We start from the raw sequence: 20069 nt of genomic DNA on the forward strand, positions 1-20069 counted from the left end.
TACCTATAATTAGATAGGAATAATTGAGCAAACAAAAAAAGCACCTAACTCTAAAGAATTTTTATGGAGACAAAAAGCAATACACAGACAAAGGAGACAGTGAAAGCAAAGGAAAAATCCCCAAAGTCCAAAAGAAAAATATGGATTAGACACAGATTTTGGAAGAACTCAAAAAAGACTTAAAAATACAATTAAAGAGAATCAGAGGAAAAGTGGGAAAGAGAAATGAAAGTGATGCAAGAAGAAATGAAAGTAATGGAAGAAGAAATGAGCCAATTGAAAAAAGAGAACCAAAAACTGACAGAAGAAAATCAGGCCTCAAAAATCAGATTTAACCATTAGAAACTAATGATTTCATGAAGAATCAAGAAACAATAAAGCAGAATCAAAGGAATTAAAAAATAAGAGAAAAACATGAAATATCTTATTGAAAATAGAACTAGGAGAAATAATGTGAGAATTATTGGACTATCTGAAAGCCATGATCAAGAAAATACCCTGGATATCATATAAGAAATTATCAAAGATAACTGTCCAGATATCCCTGAACAAGAAAATAAAATGGAAATTAAAAGAATCCACAGATCGCCTCCAAAAATAAATCCTCAAATGACAGCTTCCAGGAATATAATAGTTAAATTCAAGAGCCATCAAGGCAAGGAAAAAATGCTTCAAGCAGCCATTAAGAAACCATTCAAATACCATGGAGCTATAATTAGGACCACACAGAACCTAGCAACTTCTGCATTAAAGGATCGAAAGGCATGGAATGTGATATTCAGGAAGGCAAAAGATCTAGGTTTACAACCCTGAGTCACTTATCCAGCAAACTGAGTATATTGTTTCAGGGGGGGAAAATGGACATTTAAAAAGAGAGAAGATTCCCAAGCATTTCTGAGGAAAAAGAGAGACCTAAACAAAAAAATTTGAAGTCCAAACATGAGACACAAGAGAAGCCCAAAAGAGTAAATAAAAAAAGGGAAAATTTAAGGAACTCATTAAGGAAAAAATGTTTATAAGTCTACATGGACAGAGGATTTCTATAATTCTCAAAAATTATTCTTAATGGTAGAGAAGATAGAAGGAATTTATTAATAAAAAGGGTAGAGAAGTAAGATGATTATGATATGATATATATGTAAATATTATGATATGGAACAATATGTTTATATTATATGATATGTATGCATATGAATGATATATTTTAAAAAATCAATAAAAGGCTAAAAGAGGGTTGCACTGAGAGAAAAGGGAAGGGAGAGATGGAGTGTGGTAAATTATATAACATAAAGAGGCATGAAAAATCATTATAGAGAGGGGAGGATAAGGGGGAGTGACGGGCAATGCTAAAACTTTACTCTCATCATAAAGGGCTAAGAGAGGGTAAAACAAGTATACTCAGTGGTGTACAGAATTCTACCTTACCTCACAGAGTAGAGCAAGAATAAGACAAGGGAAGAGGGAGAAGGAAGTTGTGGGGGAAGGGGGGGGGGTGACAAAAAGCAAAATACTGATGAGGAGGATCACAGAGAAAGGTAATAGAGCAGGATTTAAAGGGGATGATACAATGGAGGGCAATACATAGTTAGTAATCATAACGTTAAATGTGAATAGCATAAACTCACCCATTAAATAGAAATAGATAACAGAGTGGATTAAAAAACAGAATCCTACTATATATTGTTTACAAGAAACACATTTGAGGCAGGGTGACACACACAGATTCCAGGTAAAAGGCTGGAGTAGAATTTATTATGCATCATCTAAAGTGAAAAAAACCAGGAATAGCAATTATGATACCAGACAAACCTAAGGTAGAAATTAATCTGATTAAAAGAGAAGGAAATTACATTGTCAAAGGGTACTATGAATAATGAAGTAATATCATTTCTAAAAATTTATGGACAAAATGGCATGACATCTAGATTTCTAAAGGAAAAATGAAAAAAGCTCACGGAGGAAAAAGATAGTAATATCATATTAGTAGGGCATCTCAACTTTTCCCTTTCAGAATTTGATAAATTGAACCAAAAAAATAAGTAAGAAAGAAGTAAGGGAAGTGAATGAAAGGTTAGAAAAATTAGAGCTAATAGATATCTAGAGAAACTGAAAAGGAATATACCTTCTTCTCAGCAGTAGATCAACCATGTACTAGGGCACAGAAATGTTGCAAACAAATGCAGAAAAGCAGAAAAAATAAATGCAACTTTTTCAGATCATAATGTGATAAAAATTATAATTAACAAGGGTCCAGGGAAAAGGCAAATTTAAAGTTAATTGGAAATTAAATAATCTAATTCTTCAAAACAGTTGGGTCAAAGAAGAAATCATAGAAACAATTACAAACTTCATTAAAGAGAATTACAATGAGTAGACATCATATCAAAACCTATGGGAAATAGCCAAAGCAATATTCAGGAAAATTTATATCTCTGAGTGCTTATAGTAACAAAGTCAAGAGGGAGGAGACATCAATGAATTGGGAATGCAACTTAAAAAATTAGAAAAAGAACAAATTAAAAATCATCAGATAAAAATGAAATTAGAAATCCTAAAAATTAAAGGAGAAATTAATCAATTGAAAGTAAAAGAACTATTGAACTAATAAATAAGAGTAGGAGCTGGTACTTTGAAAAAACAAATATAATAAAGTACTGGTTAACCTAATTAAAAAAAGAAGGAAGAGAATCAAATTAACAGTATCAGAGATGAAAAGGATCTCACCTCTACTGAAGAGGAAATTAAGGTAATTATTAAGAATTATTTTGCCCAATTATATGGCAATAAATATGACAATCTAGGTGAAATGGATGAATATTTACAAAAATACAAATAGCATAGATTAACAAAAGAGGAAATAGAATACTTAAATAATCCCATCTCAGAAAAAGAAATTGAACAAGCCATCAAGGAACTTCCTAAGAAAAAACTGCCAGGGCCTGATGGATTCATAAGTTTATTCTATCAAACATTCAAAGAACAACTAATTCCAATACTATAAAAATTATTTGGCACATAAGCAAAGAAAGAGTCTAACCAAATTCTTTTTATGACACAAATATGGTATTGATTCCAAAGCCAAGCAAACCAAAAACAGAGAAAGAAAACTACAGACCAATCTCCTTAATGAACATAGATGCAAAAATCTTAAATAGAATACCAGCAAAAAGACTACAGCAAATTATCACAGGAACTATTCACTATGACCAGGTGGGATTTATACCAGGTATGCAAGGATGGTTTAATATTAGGAAAGCCATGCACATAACTGACCATATCAATAATCAAACCAACAGAAATCACACGTTTATGTCAATAGACACAGAAAAAAGCCTTTGACAAAATAAAATATCCATTCCTTTTGAAATTCCTGGAAAGTATAGGAATAGAAGGGCCATTCCTCAAAATAATAAACAGTATATATTTAAAATCATCAGCAAGTATCATTTGCAATGGGGACAATTAGAAGCCTTCCAAAAGGTCAGAAGTAAAGCAAGGATGCCCACTTCTATTATTTAATATTGTACTAGAAACACTAGCATTAGCAATTACATAAGAAAAAGAAATTGTAGGCAATGAAGAAACTAAATGATCACTCTTTGCAGATGATATGATGGTATACTTAAAGAACCTGAGATAATCAACTAAAAGGCTATTGGAAACAATTAACAACTTTAGCAAAGTTGCAGGGTACAAGATAAACCCACATAAATTCATCAGCATTTCTATATATTTCCAACATAACTCAGCAGCAGGAGTTAGAAAGAGAAACTTGATTTAAAATTACTCTAGACAATATAAAATATGTAGGAATTTATCTACCAAGACAAACACAGAAATTATATGAATACAACTGCAAAACCCTTTTCACACAATTAAAACTAGATCTAAATAATTGGAAAAACATTAATTGCTCATTGGTAGGACAAACTAACACAATAAAAATGACAATCCTATCCAAATCAATCTACTTATTCAGTACCATATCTATCAAACTACCAAAAAACTTTTTTATAGAATTAGAAAAAATTATAACAAATTTCATCTGGAAGAACAAGAGATCAAAAATATCAAGGAAAATAATAAAAAAAATGTGACGAATGGGGACCTAGTTGTACCAGATCTTAAACTGCACTATAACATAGTGGTCATTCAGACAATATGGGACTAGCTAAGAGACAGAAGGGTGGATCAGTAGAATAGACTTGGGGTGAATGACCCGAGAAAGCTAGTGTTCGATAAACTTGATAAACAAGAATTCACTATTTGACAAAAACTGCTGGGAAAATGGAAAACAGTATGAGAAAAATTAGGCTTAGATCAACATCTTATACCTGTAAAAAGAAATTCTTTATTCCTTTTTAAATTTAACGGGGTGACCGAGAGGTCCTCTTACCATAGAGATGTGTAGGGATTAACCAGTCCACAGTGATAGGAAGTATAAACCATAGAGATAGAGAAGAGAGAGAGAGATGTAGGAAAAGGTTATAAAAGAAGTCAGTTGCTGACAGTTGGGGATGGCAGTTGCAGAGAAGTTGGCTGCTGGGTTTGAGTTGGTGGTTGGCATTTAGTTGCTGGAATATAAAAGGCAGGCCTAAGCTTACTGAGAAGGCTGTTTGGCTTTAGCCTTTAGAGGGTTTTTGACTGAATTGGGGTTGGATTAAACACTGATTAGGTTGGTTTTCATTGGGCTAGATTGGATTGGAACTTTGTGGGATGGCTGTTATTAGTTGTAGTTATAGGCAGTTATAGGTAGTAATTATAGGGTAACTACTACAGACATTAGGAATTTTTCTTTTTCTACCTCTTTCCTATATTCATTTTACTAACAATATGTTAATTAAACTAAATTGTTAATTGTTAAAAGCTGCTAGAAGTTTTCTTTTCTTTGGCTTAAAGGGATAATATTAATTTACAACTCTACTCTATTCTCATTAAAAATTAAATTATTAAAAGCTGCTCTCTTATTTTGTCAAAACTCCTCATTTAACTTACACATGCTATACCAAGATAAATTGAAAATGGGTAAATGACTTAAATATAAAGAGTGCAATCATAAATAAATTAGGTAAACATAGAATAGTATACCTGTTAGATCTGTGGGCAAGGAAGGAATTTTAGACCAAGCAAGAGATAGAGAACACTGCAAAATGTAAAATGGATGACTTTGACGATATCAAATTAACTTTTTTTGTAGTTCCCCTTTGTGCCATAATGAAGTGGCAAAATAGCAATTCTGCACAGGTTAGAGAAATGAATTTTTGTTGCATGCTCACAATTACAATCTTCAAAAATCTAAGCAATGTATAACAAAAAATAGATACCTGATAGCAATAACTTAAAAAAATTAAAACTAGTTTTACAAACAGTTGTAAATATTTTCTATAGTTCTTATATTTTTTTAAAAGGTAAAATGCTTCTATCATGAAAAATAAATGAACAGACATACAATTAGAACAATTTCCAGATAAAAAAGGTTTGAATTTTTTGCCTTGTAATATGAGTTTATTAAAAGAGGACCTCCAATTTATCAGAACATAAGTTGTTAAATGTTGACTAGAATAAAAAAATATTTTCAAGGAACTGAAAAATTTATACTTACATCTGTCCAATCAGCTTGTTGTAACCAGTCTGTTAACAAAAACACTAATACTACTACCAATTTCTTTAGTAAAAGCCATTAGTAAATGATATTAAAAGAAAGAAAAAAATTTCTCTTTTATTGTTATATGACAGAAGACAGGGCAAGGATATTTAGTAACTGATATTTTAATCACATTTTGTTTGGTTTACTTTGTAGTTCTATGTTGCCTAGATTAAATGACAAATAGAAATGGAATAAGGTCCAATGACTATTATTGTCAGTGTCATGTAATCCAAAGTCAACTATTAACTAAAAGTCTTGTCCCTTTCATTTTATTTTTTCTTGTGCTTTTATCAAATTTAAACTGATTTTGCAGAAAAGATATTTTTCTTTTTGGTTGAAATGTAACAGCTGTTCCAACTGTTTTATTGCCTGACATACATATATACATATAAAGCTCTCAATGTTAATTTTAAAATCTTATCTAATTTTTTTCTATTTTATTTTTGTGCTGAACATTCACTAAGTTGTAGCCTAAAGAATCTTTCTTTTGGTAACTGATGATAAATGCATCAAGTTATGATAATTAGGAAAAAAATTTAAAAGACATTTGCCTCAATTTTCATTTCAACTTGATCTAAACAGAGAATGATTGTGCTTCAATAGTATTATAAAATGAATGCTTAAGATGTTCTTAGATGAAAAACAGAAGCATACCATCATTAGAAGAGATCTGTCCAAAATAAGAGGCTATTGAATAAGTTATATTTCTGAACCTGAAAAAAAGAATTTTAAGCTGGCATGCATTCTGAAATCATCAATTCTACCTTAAGATAATTTTGGAGAACATTTTTGTTATTAACTTGAAATTTTTTTTTAGTTACTAAAATTCACATAGAGCGATTTGGAAAGATCTGAATTTTAAAAAAAATGTTTTTAAGACTTGAACTATATTGTACCTTTTGGCCATTATCTTCTTAAAATATAAAATAATGCAGGTTATTTCACAGTATGATACAGAACATAGAGTGCTAAGTTTGGAATTATAAAGACCTGGATTCAAGAACTACCTTGAAAATGTATTGGCTCCCCAATCATGATCATGAGCAAGTTATTTAAATTCTCAGTTTCAGGTAATTCTAAGAGCTACTAAATTATGGACAACATTCAATGTAAATAGCATTCACCAGTAATATGATTTGATAACTAAATTAGTCACATATTGCTTCTAAAGTAGATTGAGAGTAGTTAGCTAATTAATCAAAATATTGCTAAGTAATGAACCTCTATACACAATGTCTTAACTTAATTTCTTAATTCAAATCACAGACACAACTTGTTTTGGGTAAGTCAGCCTTATGGACATGAGTGTGGTTTACTCTATGGGGTAAGACAGAATTCTATACACCACTGAGTATACTTGTTTTACCCTCTCTCAGCCCTTTATGATGAGAGAAAAACATGGAGAGGCCTGCATTTGAGCTGAGATTTATTGAAAGGGAATATTTTTAACAGGGACAGATGAGAAAAGAAAAACAATTAGGCATAGGGAATGCACGAACAAAGCCAACATCAGAGGATGAATATTCTCTTAACTCCGAAGAATTGTGGCCTAATGGACATGTAACCAAGGCCTTGGAGCCAGAAAGCCTAAGGTGCACATCCTGGCTGAATGACAGAAGTCACTTACCCTTTTAGGGGTCCAAATACCTTAGGAAGATGACAAACTACAGAGAAAGTACTGATCTACATTGATAAAAGGAGTTTCATTCTTTAATGGTTATTTATATCAGTGAAATCACAAGTCTAGTCTCTATCCCTTTCCTTAACAAGTATAGGAATAGTTTTTCCCCCCCGACTCCCCTACCCCAAAAAAGTATTTTGCGTAAATATCTTGATCATATTTGATTGTGAACTCCTCAAGGTTAAGGCTTTTACCTCTTTTTGAATCCCCAGTACTTAATATTATTCATGAAGTTTTTATACAAACAAAAACAATGTAGTCAAAATCAGAAGGGAAACAACAAATTGGGAAAAAATCTTTATAACGAAAAACTCTGACAGGGGTCTAATTACTCAAATATACAAGGAGTTAAAGCAATTGTATAAAAAATCAAGCCATTCCCCAATTGATAAATGGGCAAGAGACATGAATAGGCAATTTTCAGGTAAAGAAATCAAAAGTATCAATAAGCACATGAGAAAGTGTTCCAAATCTCTAATAATTAGAGAAATGCAAATCAAAACAACTCTGAGGTATCACCTCACACCTAGCAGGTTGGCTAAAATGAAAGAAGGGGAGAGTAATGAATGTTGGAGGGGATGTGGCAAAATTGGGACATTAATGCATTGCTGGTGGAGCTGTGAACTGATCCAGCCATTCTGGCTGGCAATTTGGAATCATGCTCAAAGGACTATAAAAGAATGCCTGCCCTTTGATCCAGCCATACCATTGCTGGGTTTGTACCCCAAAGAGATCATAGATAAACATTCTTGTACGAAAATATTTATAGCTGCGCTTTTTGTGGTGGCAACAAATTGGAAAAGGAGGGTATGTCCTTCAATTGGGGAATGGCTGAACAAACTGTGGTATATGCGGGTGATGGAATACTATTGTGCTAAAAGGAATAATAACCCGGAGGACTTCCAGGCGAACTGGAGAGACCTCCGGGAACTGATGCAGAGCGAAAGGAGCAGAGCCAGAAGAACATTGTACACAGAGACTGATATACTGTGGTAAAATTGAAGGTAATGGACCTCTGTACCAGCAGCAATACAATGACCCAGGACAATTCTGAGGGATTTATGGTAAAGAATGCTACCCACATTCAGAGGAAGGACTGCAGTAGAGGAAACATATAAGAAAAACAACTGCTTGAACGAATGGGTCGGGGTGGACATGATTGAGGGTGTGGACTCGAAACTACCACACCAATGCAACTACCAACAATTTGGAAATTGGTCTTGATCAAGGACACATGACAAAACTAGTGGAAATGTGCATTGGCCATGGGTGGGGGGAGTGCGGGGGTCAAAGGGGAAAGGAGGAGCATGAATCATGTAACCACGTTAAAAATGAATATTAATAAATGTTTGAAAAAAATATTATTCATGTACTAATTCTTTTGTATGGTACACAAATGATAAATTATAGTTTACTGGTATTGTTACAAACAAGAAGGCTCTAATGACTATCACTTCTATGTTTATTGAAATAATAATGACCATTCAGAGACTATGTGGCTCCTGAAATATCAATAATATAATTAGTATTTATATAGTTCTTAAGGGTTTTCAAAGTGTTTTATCTCATTTCTTTCCCACAAAACAACTCCGAGTACTTTGTGCTAGTCTAACTCTACAGATGAAGAAGTTCAGGCATAAAGGTTAATACCCAATGTCATACAGTTAGTAAGTGTCTTAGGTCAAATTTGAACTCAGCTTTTCCTTATTTCGGGTTCAATATCCTTTCCACTGTTCCACCTAGAAATCTCAATTATCAAAGAGAGATTGTATCATATTCAGTATAGTGATGGTGTTAAGTACATTTTATTGAAGACCCTTCTGATTATTTGACAAGTTACTCATATAATGCTTATAAAAAACTTAACAATTTAAGAGATAATGAGTAGCGTAAAAGGATAGCTGAATGGTACTTTACATTTGTATAGAAATATCAGATTTTGGCATGAAAGATTTCATTTTACAAAAGAAGTCACTAAATACTGACAGTGTAAGAGAGCTAGATTAATCATAGTAGGTTTTCAAATCTATTGTCAAAACAGGTTATTTGGAGAAAAGAAAAAAAAAAGTGCTATATGTATATTCCGTACCTACCAGTTACAAGCTCCCTTATTTCTGCATCAATAGATTTTCTTAACAATCTCAACAGGGCAGGTATCCCACCAACATTTTTCATTGCTATTTTATTTTCATCTGTAGATTTTCCAAAAACAAGATTTCGTAGTGCACCACAAGCATTCTTCTGAACTTCTAAAACTCTGTGATCCAAAAGGTCAACCAGATATTTTATTCCTCCTAATCTACATACCTAGAAAGAATAATGTAAAAAAGTTCAACATTATTGCTAATTTATGAAGACAAATACTAGTAAAGCATTAAGTGCTCTAAAACTTCACATTTCTTACTCTCTACTATGTGCAGAATTGTACCAGATTTTATATGCAACATATATGTGTGTAATTATAATAGAGAAGGGAATGTAACTATAATAAAGCATTTGCTACAGTCAAGAAAAAGACATTTTTAAATCAAGGAAGATTTCAAGGAGAATATGATATTTCAGCTTAATCTTAACAACTTTGGGTATATTCTTAATAAGTAGGTAGGAGAACAGAAGTCATTTTGGCATAGAGAATATAAGAGTGGAACATATGAGGCATTTCAGGGTCTAGTGAGCAATCCAGTTTGGCCTGCATGGAGGAATACTGATAAGAGTTATATGAGGTAAAGTCTGAAAGGAGAATTAATGACAGATTGTGAAGATTTTAAACACCAGATTTATTTGTTGGGCAAGAGAAAACCAATGAGAAGTTTCAAATAGAGGAATCAGACTAAGTCTGTTCATAAAGAGATGTAGAAGCAGTAGGATGGCAGGATCTTGGAGGGAAAACAAGTTGCTGAGTGTCATACAGGTGCTAAGTGTCATTGGTCCTTCAACTATATAAACAGTGGCCTTATTGGAGAGATGAGGTAGGGGAGGCAGGAAGTCTGGTCAGTAGACTATTTCAATATTCCAGTTTGGGAATAATAAGACCTGTATTAGGATGATGACAGGGAAGGGATTGAAAGAATTAACATTTATTAAGCATCTTCCATGTAATAACTATGAATGAAGGGGAGAATTTTTAAATAAATAAGCTAGAGAGTTCATAAGATTAAAATAATTTAGTAAATTTTTACATAAAATTAATTTCTTTTATATAAAATTTTATTACATTATTGATATTTGTTATTTTTACATTATCACCCATGTTTCTTAATGTATCTTTTCCCCCACTCCCTCCTAAAGAGCCATTGTGTAATTTTGGTAGGTTAACTATAAGATTATTTATGTGTCATCTAAAATAAATTATATATATATAATATACACACACAATGTATATAATATGATACATATAATATATAATATATATATATCTTTTATTTTAGATGACATTCCTCTTAAAATTTCTTGTTCATTTCATTATGATATATAAAAATACTCCTCATTTATGTGGATTTATTTTATATCCTGCTTTCTTCCTGAAATTATTCATTGTTACTGTTACTGATTTTCTAGACTTTAGCAAGTACAACATATGTCATCTGCCAGTTGGGATAATATTGTCCCCTCTTTAGCAATATTAATACTTTTATTCTGTTCCTTTGTCTTACTCCCATGATTAGCACTTTTAAAACACCATTAAATAATAGTAGGGAGAGAGAAGGATTCTTACTTTATCCTTGTTTGTACTGAGAAAGTTTCTGGTTTGTCTCCATTGCAAACATATACCTTTGATTATGTTAGAGAAAGATTTACAAATCTGACTAATTTGACTCAAGGTTTTCTGTCTTTATTGGCAGTTTATTCTTGAGTTGCTTGATTTCTTTTTCTGAGACTGGGCCTGTTTTTCTGATTGTATTAGTCTGACCATTTTACATTTATGAAGTATGTAATTAACATCATTTTAATTCAAAGTTCTGTTGACATGTAAATGGACATAATAGTTTCTGATTTTTAAAATTTTCCTTTCTGTCATAAATTGATCTGATGCAATGTGATTCTCATTTTTAATTCTTCATGGTACTTAGAACATACAATGGTATCATTAGGTACCTTGTTGAATGAATGTCAATTCTTTTATTCCCCATATGAACAGGGAGTTTTAATTTCATAGGTAATTTAAACTAAAAAAAATGCTTTCCATACAAATACATATTTTGGAGGGCAAGTTAGCATTCACTAATACATCTGTAGCCATCAAAAAGGGGCTTCTTTAACAGCTTTGAGATTACAATAGGGCAATCAAATTGAATCCAGAAGATAATGAATCAAAATAAAATCTAAATCCAAGTATGCAGATCATCTTAGGAATGTAGGTTACAAAATTAAAAACTGAATCAATTACTCCTAATTTTGAAGCCCATATGTAGTCCTTAAAATTGTTTCTAATTATAATTAGTCAATTTCTAAATGCTTTTCTAAGTTAAACACAGATTGGGACTAAAGATATTCTTATGTGAAAACCAAATAAGTACTAATACTTACAAACAATAGAACAAAAAGAGTTCAAGATTTTAAACTTTATATATGAAATGAATGAGGTTAACATTGTTACATTACCAGATATTACACACTGTAAGCTGATCTTGGATGACTAAAATATTGAGTATAAAATGAAAAAAGGGGTACTTGTTCTAGAATTCCTTCTAAAAAATAAACCTTAGGCACTGACCAACTCTCTACCAAACTGCAAATAATTGAGAAGTGAGAAAGACAGCAGTGCTGTCCATACTCAAATGAAACTTGAAAAATGGCTTACTGAATAACTGTGCTAATAAAAGTTACAAAAATCTTAGTTTGCTAGAATCGTGTGTGTGTGTGTGTGTGTGTGTGTGTGTGTGTGTGTGTGTGTGTAGTAGCAGTAAATATTGTAGTTATGTTTTCCTTGCAGGGGCAACTCATATTTAATTGCCCAGAGGTCAGAAAATGGTGGGTGGAGTGGAAAGTATACTGTACTGGACGTTAAGAAATTTGTGGTCTAGTATTACCTTCATTACTAACTGTAGTATAACCTAAGAAAAGTCTTAGTAATTCATTTTCTTCCTTTGTAAATGAAGGTATTGGACAAGATGACCTGTAAGTTTCTTTCTAGCTCTGATATTTAATGATTGAACAGAAAATGTCAGTTTAAAGGGGCTAAAAGTATGAAGAGATAAATTTCAATCTCCAGGGGAAATCTAGCAGTTAGATATTTATCTGGGCCATAGTCAACAAGTCAGATTGAAAATAGAGACTAATGATTTTATTTTCCTACTCTCTTCTATGAACTCAGTTGAGGGAATTATCCTATAATCCTAACAAAAGATTATAAACTTCAAGGAGGTGGAGGTGGTGTCCTCATTTTTCATCCTTGTATACTCAGTACTTTGTACAATATATCGCACATACTTTAATGACCTATAATTTCATCAGTATAAAATTTCCATCCACCAATCTCTCTCTGATTCATTAAAAATTTTTTTCAGAATTGCACAGGCTAAAAAATTCAGTAACCTGAATTCAGTCTTGTGCTATGCCTCTCCACCTTTAGCTGGGCTAGTTTGACATTTAACCTTTGTTAGACGTTTTCCCAGATATGCAAGAACTATCTGAGCTTTTAGTTCTATAGCACAACCTTTGGGCAACTTCCATACCATGGCAAGGAACCAGAACAGAATACTAATAGAAATCTTATACATGGTACTTGCTTAAAAAGGATGTCATTAATGGTATACTATCCTATGTATTCTATGCTAACACAATGTCTGATCATACCCAATAGATGTATGCATTTCCTTTTATTATTAGGCATATCAACATTTTTATTCCCAAGCACTGCACCAGAAAATATTTTTCTTAAAAGGAGTTAAATTGACTAGACTTTTTATGACATATAACAAATGAATTATAAAGACAAAAAAAATTTTTTTAAATGACATTAAAATCATTCCAAGATTATCATTTTAGCTTTTGTAAGGACTATTAAAATGTGTGCTAGAGTTCCAAAATAATGACAATTTGTAACTGAAGAAAATACTTCTGTGGTATGTAAAACCTATAAATTAACATGTGATCTTTTCTTTGCTTTTATTCAGAGTTCTTGTACCTCAGTTTTCACTTTGTTATCTCCAAAGCACAGATGTTGTAAGTAGGCCGCTGCATTTGCTTGAACTGATGGAAACTGATGTTGTAGCATGTGAATGACTTCAGGCAGTTCAGGATCACGCCAAGCAAATTCCCTGCACAAGAAAAAAATGCAATTCCAAGAAATTTCCAATTTTATATTTTTGACACAATAAAATTATTATCACTACTGCCAAGAAGGAGATTCTTTGCAACAGAAACAAAAAGTTTGTTAATACCAAAATATCTTTGTAAAGTTTAAACCCATGATATTATGCAAAGGCTAAGATAAAAAGATATCTGAGGATAACTAATGAGACACTGTGGCACAAAAGAAAAACAATATATATATATATATATATATAACTTCTTGATTTTACTTAAAAGAAAATCTTCTAAAACTTATTATTGATAACTTTCATTTTTTTCTGAGAACTAGGCAAAAAATATTAAGAATTCATTTAGAAGAATACAGGTTTGATTTAAATGAATTTAGATCTACATAAGAACTATTTGATGTGCTTATTATAAGTGTGGGTTCTTTAGCTGAGTTAATTGAGGAAATTGACAGGGAGATGAAAAATGGCAGGGTGAGAGCATGAGGATCATGCTAACCTTATATGAACTTAATTTTTGAAAAGTATGTGAAAATTGTCAAATGTGAACTTGTTACATTTTAAGAAACTGACTCATTTGAAAATAGATTTAGCAATCGATAAGTTGTCTGACATTGATTTAGGGCTTTAAAAAGCTACTTGTTTAAACAAACAATAAAATTCTCAAAAACAAAAGTATCAAGAATCTAAACATTACTAGTGAAAGAAATGCATTTCAAGTATTAAAAATTAAGTATAAAATAAAAATGTTTTATTTACTTATTTTATTAAGCCAGGTTTTCCTATATTTGTTCAGATTCATTCATTAATATAAAAGTTCAGCAATCTAGAAGTTCGAATTGGGTCATTTTTTTCAAGAAAGTCAACACATATGGAGAGTATAAATCTTCATTAATTAAGACTTCTTGAATAAATGGAGCACTGATTTGTATTAATCTAAAAACACAGATTGCACACATTGTAATTTATTTCTTTTTTCTTCCCCCCTCTATTTTTTCATATTCCTTATAATCATAATGTTTAGTTTTGATAGTGTCTAGAAAACTGAATTAACAGAATTTCAAAATAAAACCAAATGTTGCTTAAATGAGTAGAAATTAAATACTTTAGACTTGCATAGTTTCTTGAACCTAGTGGAGATCATTAAAGAAATGTTAGATAATTATTCAATTCTTGTTTTATCTGAGCATCCTCAAAAGATGTGAATCACTTCAGAGAGGATGAAACCCTGGATTTGGTTCACAGTCTTTCTCAGTTTTTTAATGTGGACATTTCCTACCCATGTTTACAAGAAATCCTTTGGTCAATTTCATGAAACAGCAATTCTTTTTTTTCTTGCAGATATGCAGTTTGGAGGGACAATAAAGAATTCTCATCATCTCTATGCCCAGAGGACCATTCTTCCAGAGGCAAAGAAGAAAATCTAGGTGGAAATCCATTTTAATGATCCAGCACCATAATTCATTCAAGAAGTTTTATGTTTGCTGACTTGGTCTATTCTTATGTATGAGTGAGAAAGTAATTTAAAAAAAGTAAAAATCCTTCTGAGCAGGGATTGACTTATGCCTTTTTCTGTATCACCAGTGCCTAGCATAGTGCCTGCAGAGTGGGGCATTTAATGAATGCTTATTTGCTGAAAAGTTTGTGTTGAGTAATATGGAATTTTGTTTAAAAAGTCTTTAGGAGTATCAAGAAGTGACATAAAAGCATAGTCCAAGCATTATATTATAATTAGGAGATATGGACAGACTTGTAGGAAGTTTCTCAGGATAGCTGGTAGATTTTAGGAGAAATAAAGAAAGCCACAAACAAGAGTTACATAGGGTGAGGTAGTATGGAAAGGCAGAAGTGGAAGGAACATTGTGTTGGTAGCATCATGGAATTATTTTAAAAAACAAATTAGAATAATAGCAAAATTACATTTAAAGATTTCTGGATAGATTTAGTCACAAATTCTGAAACTAAAATACTACTGCATAAATTAAATTTTTAAGAATACAACGAAGATACTACTATATTTCCTTGGAAGACAAACTGATACCTATAGTGTGGTATATTAGTTGCCCTTTTAAGTTTTAAAAGATCTCATTAAAAATTGGGGTCATCTTATACACCAAGAATAGAAAATCATTACCTTAAATTTCATTTTTGGTGGTAGCTGCTTCATTGTGTCCTCCTATTAGGACATCATGAACTTTAATGCTTGTTCCTATAGTGTAAATAGTGAATAGCTTTCTCAATGGTGTATGTTTAGCAAATGCTAGAATTCTAATGCTAAAAATCAGTCCTGAAAAGAATGTTTCCATATATTGTTTTTAAGAAAGAAGGAAGGAAAAAGCATTTATTTAGCACTTATTATGTGTCAAGTACAGGGAGACAAATAAAATGGAAAAAAACAGCTTGTGATCTCAAAAGAGTTTATAGAGGAATAGGGGAAGAAACACACAAGGGGGAGAAATGATAAGGGACAGGAACTAGAGAAAGTGATATGGGGAGTACACTGATACATGCTATATCCAGAGAAAAAATGGCAGGGCTAATTTAATGAAAGTTCTAGAACTGGAAAGGTCTTGGGTAGGGATGGAAAGTGGCAAGGAAATTAAAGAGGTGGTGGCCAGAAGTCAGATTTAAGCTTCCCTGATGCCTTAACTTAGGTAAAAACACAAGTCATTTATAAAATATGAAAAGAACCAAGGAAATACTGATCAGAGCTTTGAGTGGTTTATGATGGATTAATGGAAAGCCAAGAAATAAGAATCACAAAGGATAATATGACAAAGTGGGCTGTGACACCAGTCTAATAAAGAGTCTAAGTATTCAAACTGGTATGATACTAAAAAAAAATTACTTATTATTTATTCCTGCATTGTAATGAAGATAGTATTTTGGGCATATCCTGAATTTTCAAAAATGAAAAATATAAGGACTAGGCTGAATGTATTAAAATTTTACTTTTCATGGATTTCTGAATTTCAAATTGTGAACTTTGATTTTACCTTGACTTTAGTTTCTATGAGTAGGATTGCTACTATTATTATCATAAGATAATCATTTATTCAGCTTATGAAAGTCATTATAAGGAAAAGTTTCACATCATCAAAGCTAGCCACAATAGTTTCAAGCATTAGACTCTGAAATTATCATATTATGAATAAATGAACTACATTATCATATATGAAATCTTTGTTTTATAGAGAATAAATTCAGAGGTCAAAAATGGAGACTTTAGGGGACACATATAAAACAGAAAGCTCTCATCACTTTATTGCTATTCTCAACTATAGTGAATACTGTTACCTCATTTATTTTTGTAGGTGTAGTCAAGATAAAATAATGAGTAATGTCCTAAATCATATTTATATTTATATTTATATTTAGTGATATCTGTTAAGCAATATTTGGCCATTATATCAGACAAAGATGGAATCTAATTCCGCATGGGGTCAGGAGGATGAACAAGGAGATGGCCCAAGAATAATCAAATTGTATATAAAATAATAATAACTGGTAAATCATAGTTTGTAATAAATTAATCTCTGTTATCATTTGACAAAGCATTAGAAAATAAGAGTATTAGTACTTCCACTATGACAGAAAAAGAAACTTTTGCTAAATAGATAATGATGCACCAAAGACAAAGAATTAGTTTACTGTAAGTATTGGTGGTTCTGTAATCAATACATTTATTTTAAATAGTTCTCAGGTAATGTGTTTCAACAAAGCAACAACAATAAAACCCAAGCATTTGACTGATGCTTCTGGTACTATTTAAAAAAGTAAGTTGGAAGAATGTGTATATATGACAATTGATGATATTTAGGGGAAAAAACTCTTTATGGTAAGGAGAAAGAAAGTACAGAAAATGAATTCTTGCCAAAATCCACATACAAGAGAAAAGTAAAATTTGTTAATCCTTTTCCCCTTATTTCTTATTTCCATTAATTCTGAAAGAAATAAAAATATTTAGTTTTAAACACATTCAAATACTCAACTCAAGTGTCTACTACTTAAGAAAAATGGATTTCTTGAAATAATGTTATATGATGGACTTTTCTGAATGGAAATATAGTAAGGGCAAATACAGGGAAAATTTTACTTCATACAAAATTTAAAAATAAATCTTTTATTAGATTTATTTTTAGATCTCATTATAAGAATTAATATTAAGCCATATTTTCTAAAATTCAGCTAATCCACATGAGCTTTAAGAGAAATTGGTTAAAAAAATATATGTCCATCAATATGATGAAACTCAGAATGTACTTCTAAAATGCTAACAAATCATCATGTTAAACACTCACTGGCCAAGTCTAATGGCAACCTGTAAATTATATTGGGAAGAACTTTCCTAGTAATGGTAAGCACTAATGCCAAGCAACAATATGCATTTCTTACCCTTCAGTTAAAGTAATGAGAAAAGAAACTCATATTTAGAATAATCTCAATAATCATCACTCTTGGAATACAACTCAAAGTAGTATGGTTGGGTATGTTAATAATACAGGTTTGGTAATTAAAGGAAAATTTATATTTTAGGATGTGATTTTTGTAATATTATAATTAGTACTTGCCTGGGATCTTTTTGAATGCTATCTATGGATGGTGATCTGGTTGTTCCATCATCAGCTGGTGCTGTATGCTGAAGTCTGTTGTAATTGCACTCCTGCATTCGATACTGCATTGGCCTATAGGGTTCCGCATAGGTAGCTGTTGTATTTAGAGCATAATTGTTTCTTTGGTATGTAAGAGTGCTTCGCTGGCTGGATGACCTTTGCAGATTTCCAACACCTAGTGTAAAGTCAATATTTTCAAAACCTGTATATAAATTGATACTATATTTTCATGAAAAACTGAAAGCAACTTACACAATGAATTATTTTAAAAACACTAAATGCCACTAAAAATTTGATTAGATATTAACTTTATATCAAAAGATAATATTTTTAAGAGCAGGAAATGAGCATTATTATTATATAACTCTAAAATATTTTTATGAATTTAAAAGATTATATAATATAAAGAGCAGTAAAAAAACAAATCTGTTGAGAATGAAAATATAATCTCATCAAATCTTTCTAATGATTAAAAACATCCTTACTAAATAGTTGTGAATTAATTAATAAAAACACCAATGAAAAAACGAAATGTATTTTAAAAACTAGATGAGGGAGTTGGTGGCTTTGCAAAGTAAAATTTAATTTAATAAAGATTTTTCTCAAGTTATGAATTTTATTCTATAATGAAACTGCACAATAACTCAAGTTCTGTGTATATTGAAAAAGTTGTTTAAGCCAAGAATTTACTGCTAATATAGCCATGGATTTCAACTGATAAGAGTATTTGCTCTAGGAATTAAAAAAAAAAAAAGGAAAATTGTGAATTAGAATATTTCCTTTTTCAAACGCTTTCTAACACAAAATATAAATCTATAGCTTTTTATAACCTATATGTTCATTGATTAGATTTAATCAAAACAAAATTTTTTTACTTGTGAGTGGTTAATGAACTTTGGATTAATTATGCTTATTGATCTATCATTGTTACTTGTTCATCAATCACTCCAGTGGCAACATGGTTTCTTTCTAATAGTGAATAAAAACACCATCAGTGTTTTTAGTGAATAGACATACCGTCACAATAGAATAAATCTTCTGTTGGGAAACTAAATAAGTAAAAAAATCCATACCTACCTGATCCAGTGCGATATAATGCTGTCTGAGACCCTTGGAGCTCAACAGTTCCATGATTTGGACTACGATATATGGGACTATAATAAGTTCTCCCTTCATATATAGGAGTGATGTGCAAGTCAGGAGATACGGCAGAACGCAGCTCTTGTCCAAGCTGGCTATGCTGACTAGCATAGGAACTTCTCAAGCCTATGAGCGAGAAAATTTAATAAAAATATTGGGAAGATTAAATGAAGATTTACAACATGAAACATCATCAAAACACTAATCATGATGACTGCATTTTTAATGAAATACTATTAAATTCAAATACTGGATTCAATTTAACTTAAATGATGGATACTAAAACTGCAAAGGAATTCATGAATATTTCTAAAATGTGTTTTCTTGGCAACCTACTGAAAAGGCACAACTAGCAATGAAGGACAGAAGTGGCAAAATGAGGAAGACTTAAGTGTCATACATCCAAAGCAAAAGAATTGTCTAAAAAAAAGGAAAGAGATGTCTTAGAAATTAGTGTGTTCCCTTTCATTAGAAGCATTCAAACAAACAGTAGATGACGACTTTAGTATGTTGAAGAGGGAAACTTGGATATGTCTTTTAAAATTCCTTCCAATTTCATGAAAGGAAACCTTCTACAGGAAAGAGTATCACATTCCTAACTGATAATAAAGTTAGATTCTAATCCAAATAACTCACTTTCTCAAGAAAAAAAAATGCATAAAATTTGATTCAATTGAATAAATTTAAGGGAATCTTGTTTCTTAGAAATAAAACTAAAATATGTTTTT

The 20069-nt window shown here is 31.4% G+C and overlaps 1 protein-coding gene across 2 annotated transcripts in view; it reads right to left on the reverse strand.

Annotated features, from left to right (window-relative positions):
* The window catches only part of PKP4 (plakophilin 4), a 263445-nt gene that overhangs the window by 31791 nt on the left and 211585 nt on the right, over window positions 1-20069 (reverse strand). For both annotated transcript variants that reach the window (XM_044669853.1, XM_044669854.1), the window contains 4 exons: window positions 19279-19467; window positions 18160-18376; window positions 13456-13588; window positions 9422-9635 (listed from right to left, as the gene is read on the reverse strand). In XM_044669853.1, coding sequence (XP_044525788.1) covers window positions 9422-9635; window positions 13456-13588; window positions 18160-18376; window positions 19279-19467 — 753 coding nt within the window. The remainder of the gene's footprint in view (window positions 1-9421; window positions 9636-13455; window positions 13589-18159; window positions 18377-19278; window positions 19468-20069) is intronic.

This window comes from Gracilinanus agilis, chromosome 3 (assembly GCF_016433145.1).
Source record: "Gracilinanus agilis isolate LMUSP501 chromosome 3, AgileGrace, whole genome shotgun sequence".
NCBI lineage: Eukaryota > Metazoa > Chordata > Mammalia > Didelphimorphia > Didelphidae > Gracilinanus > Gracilinanus agilis.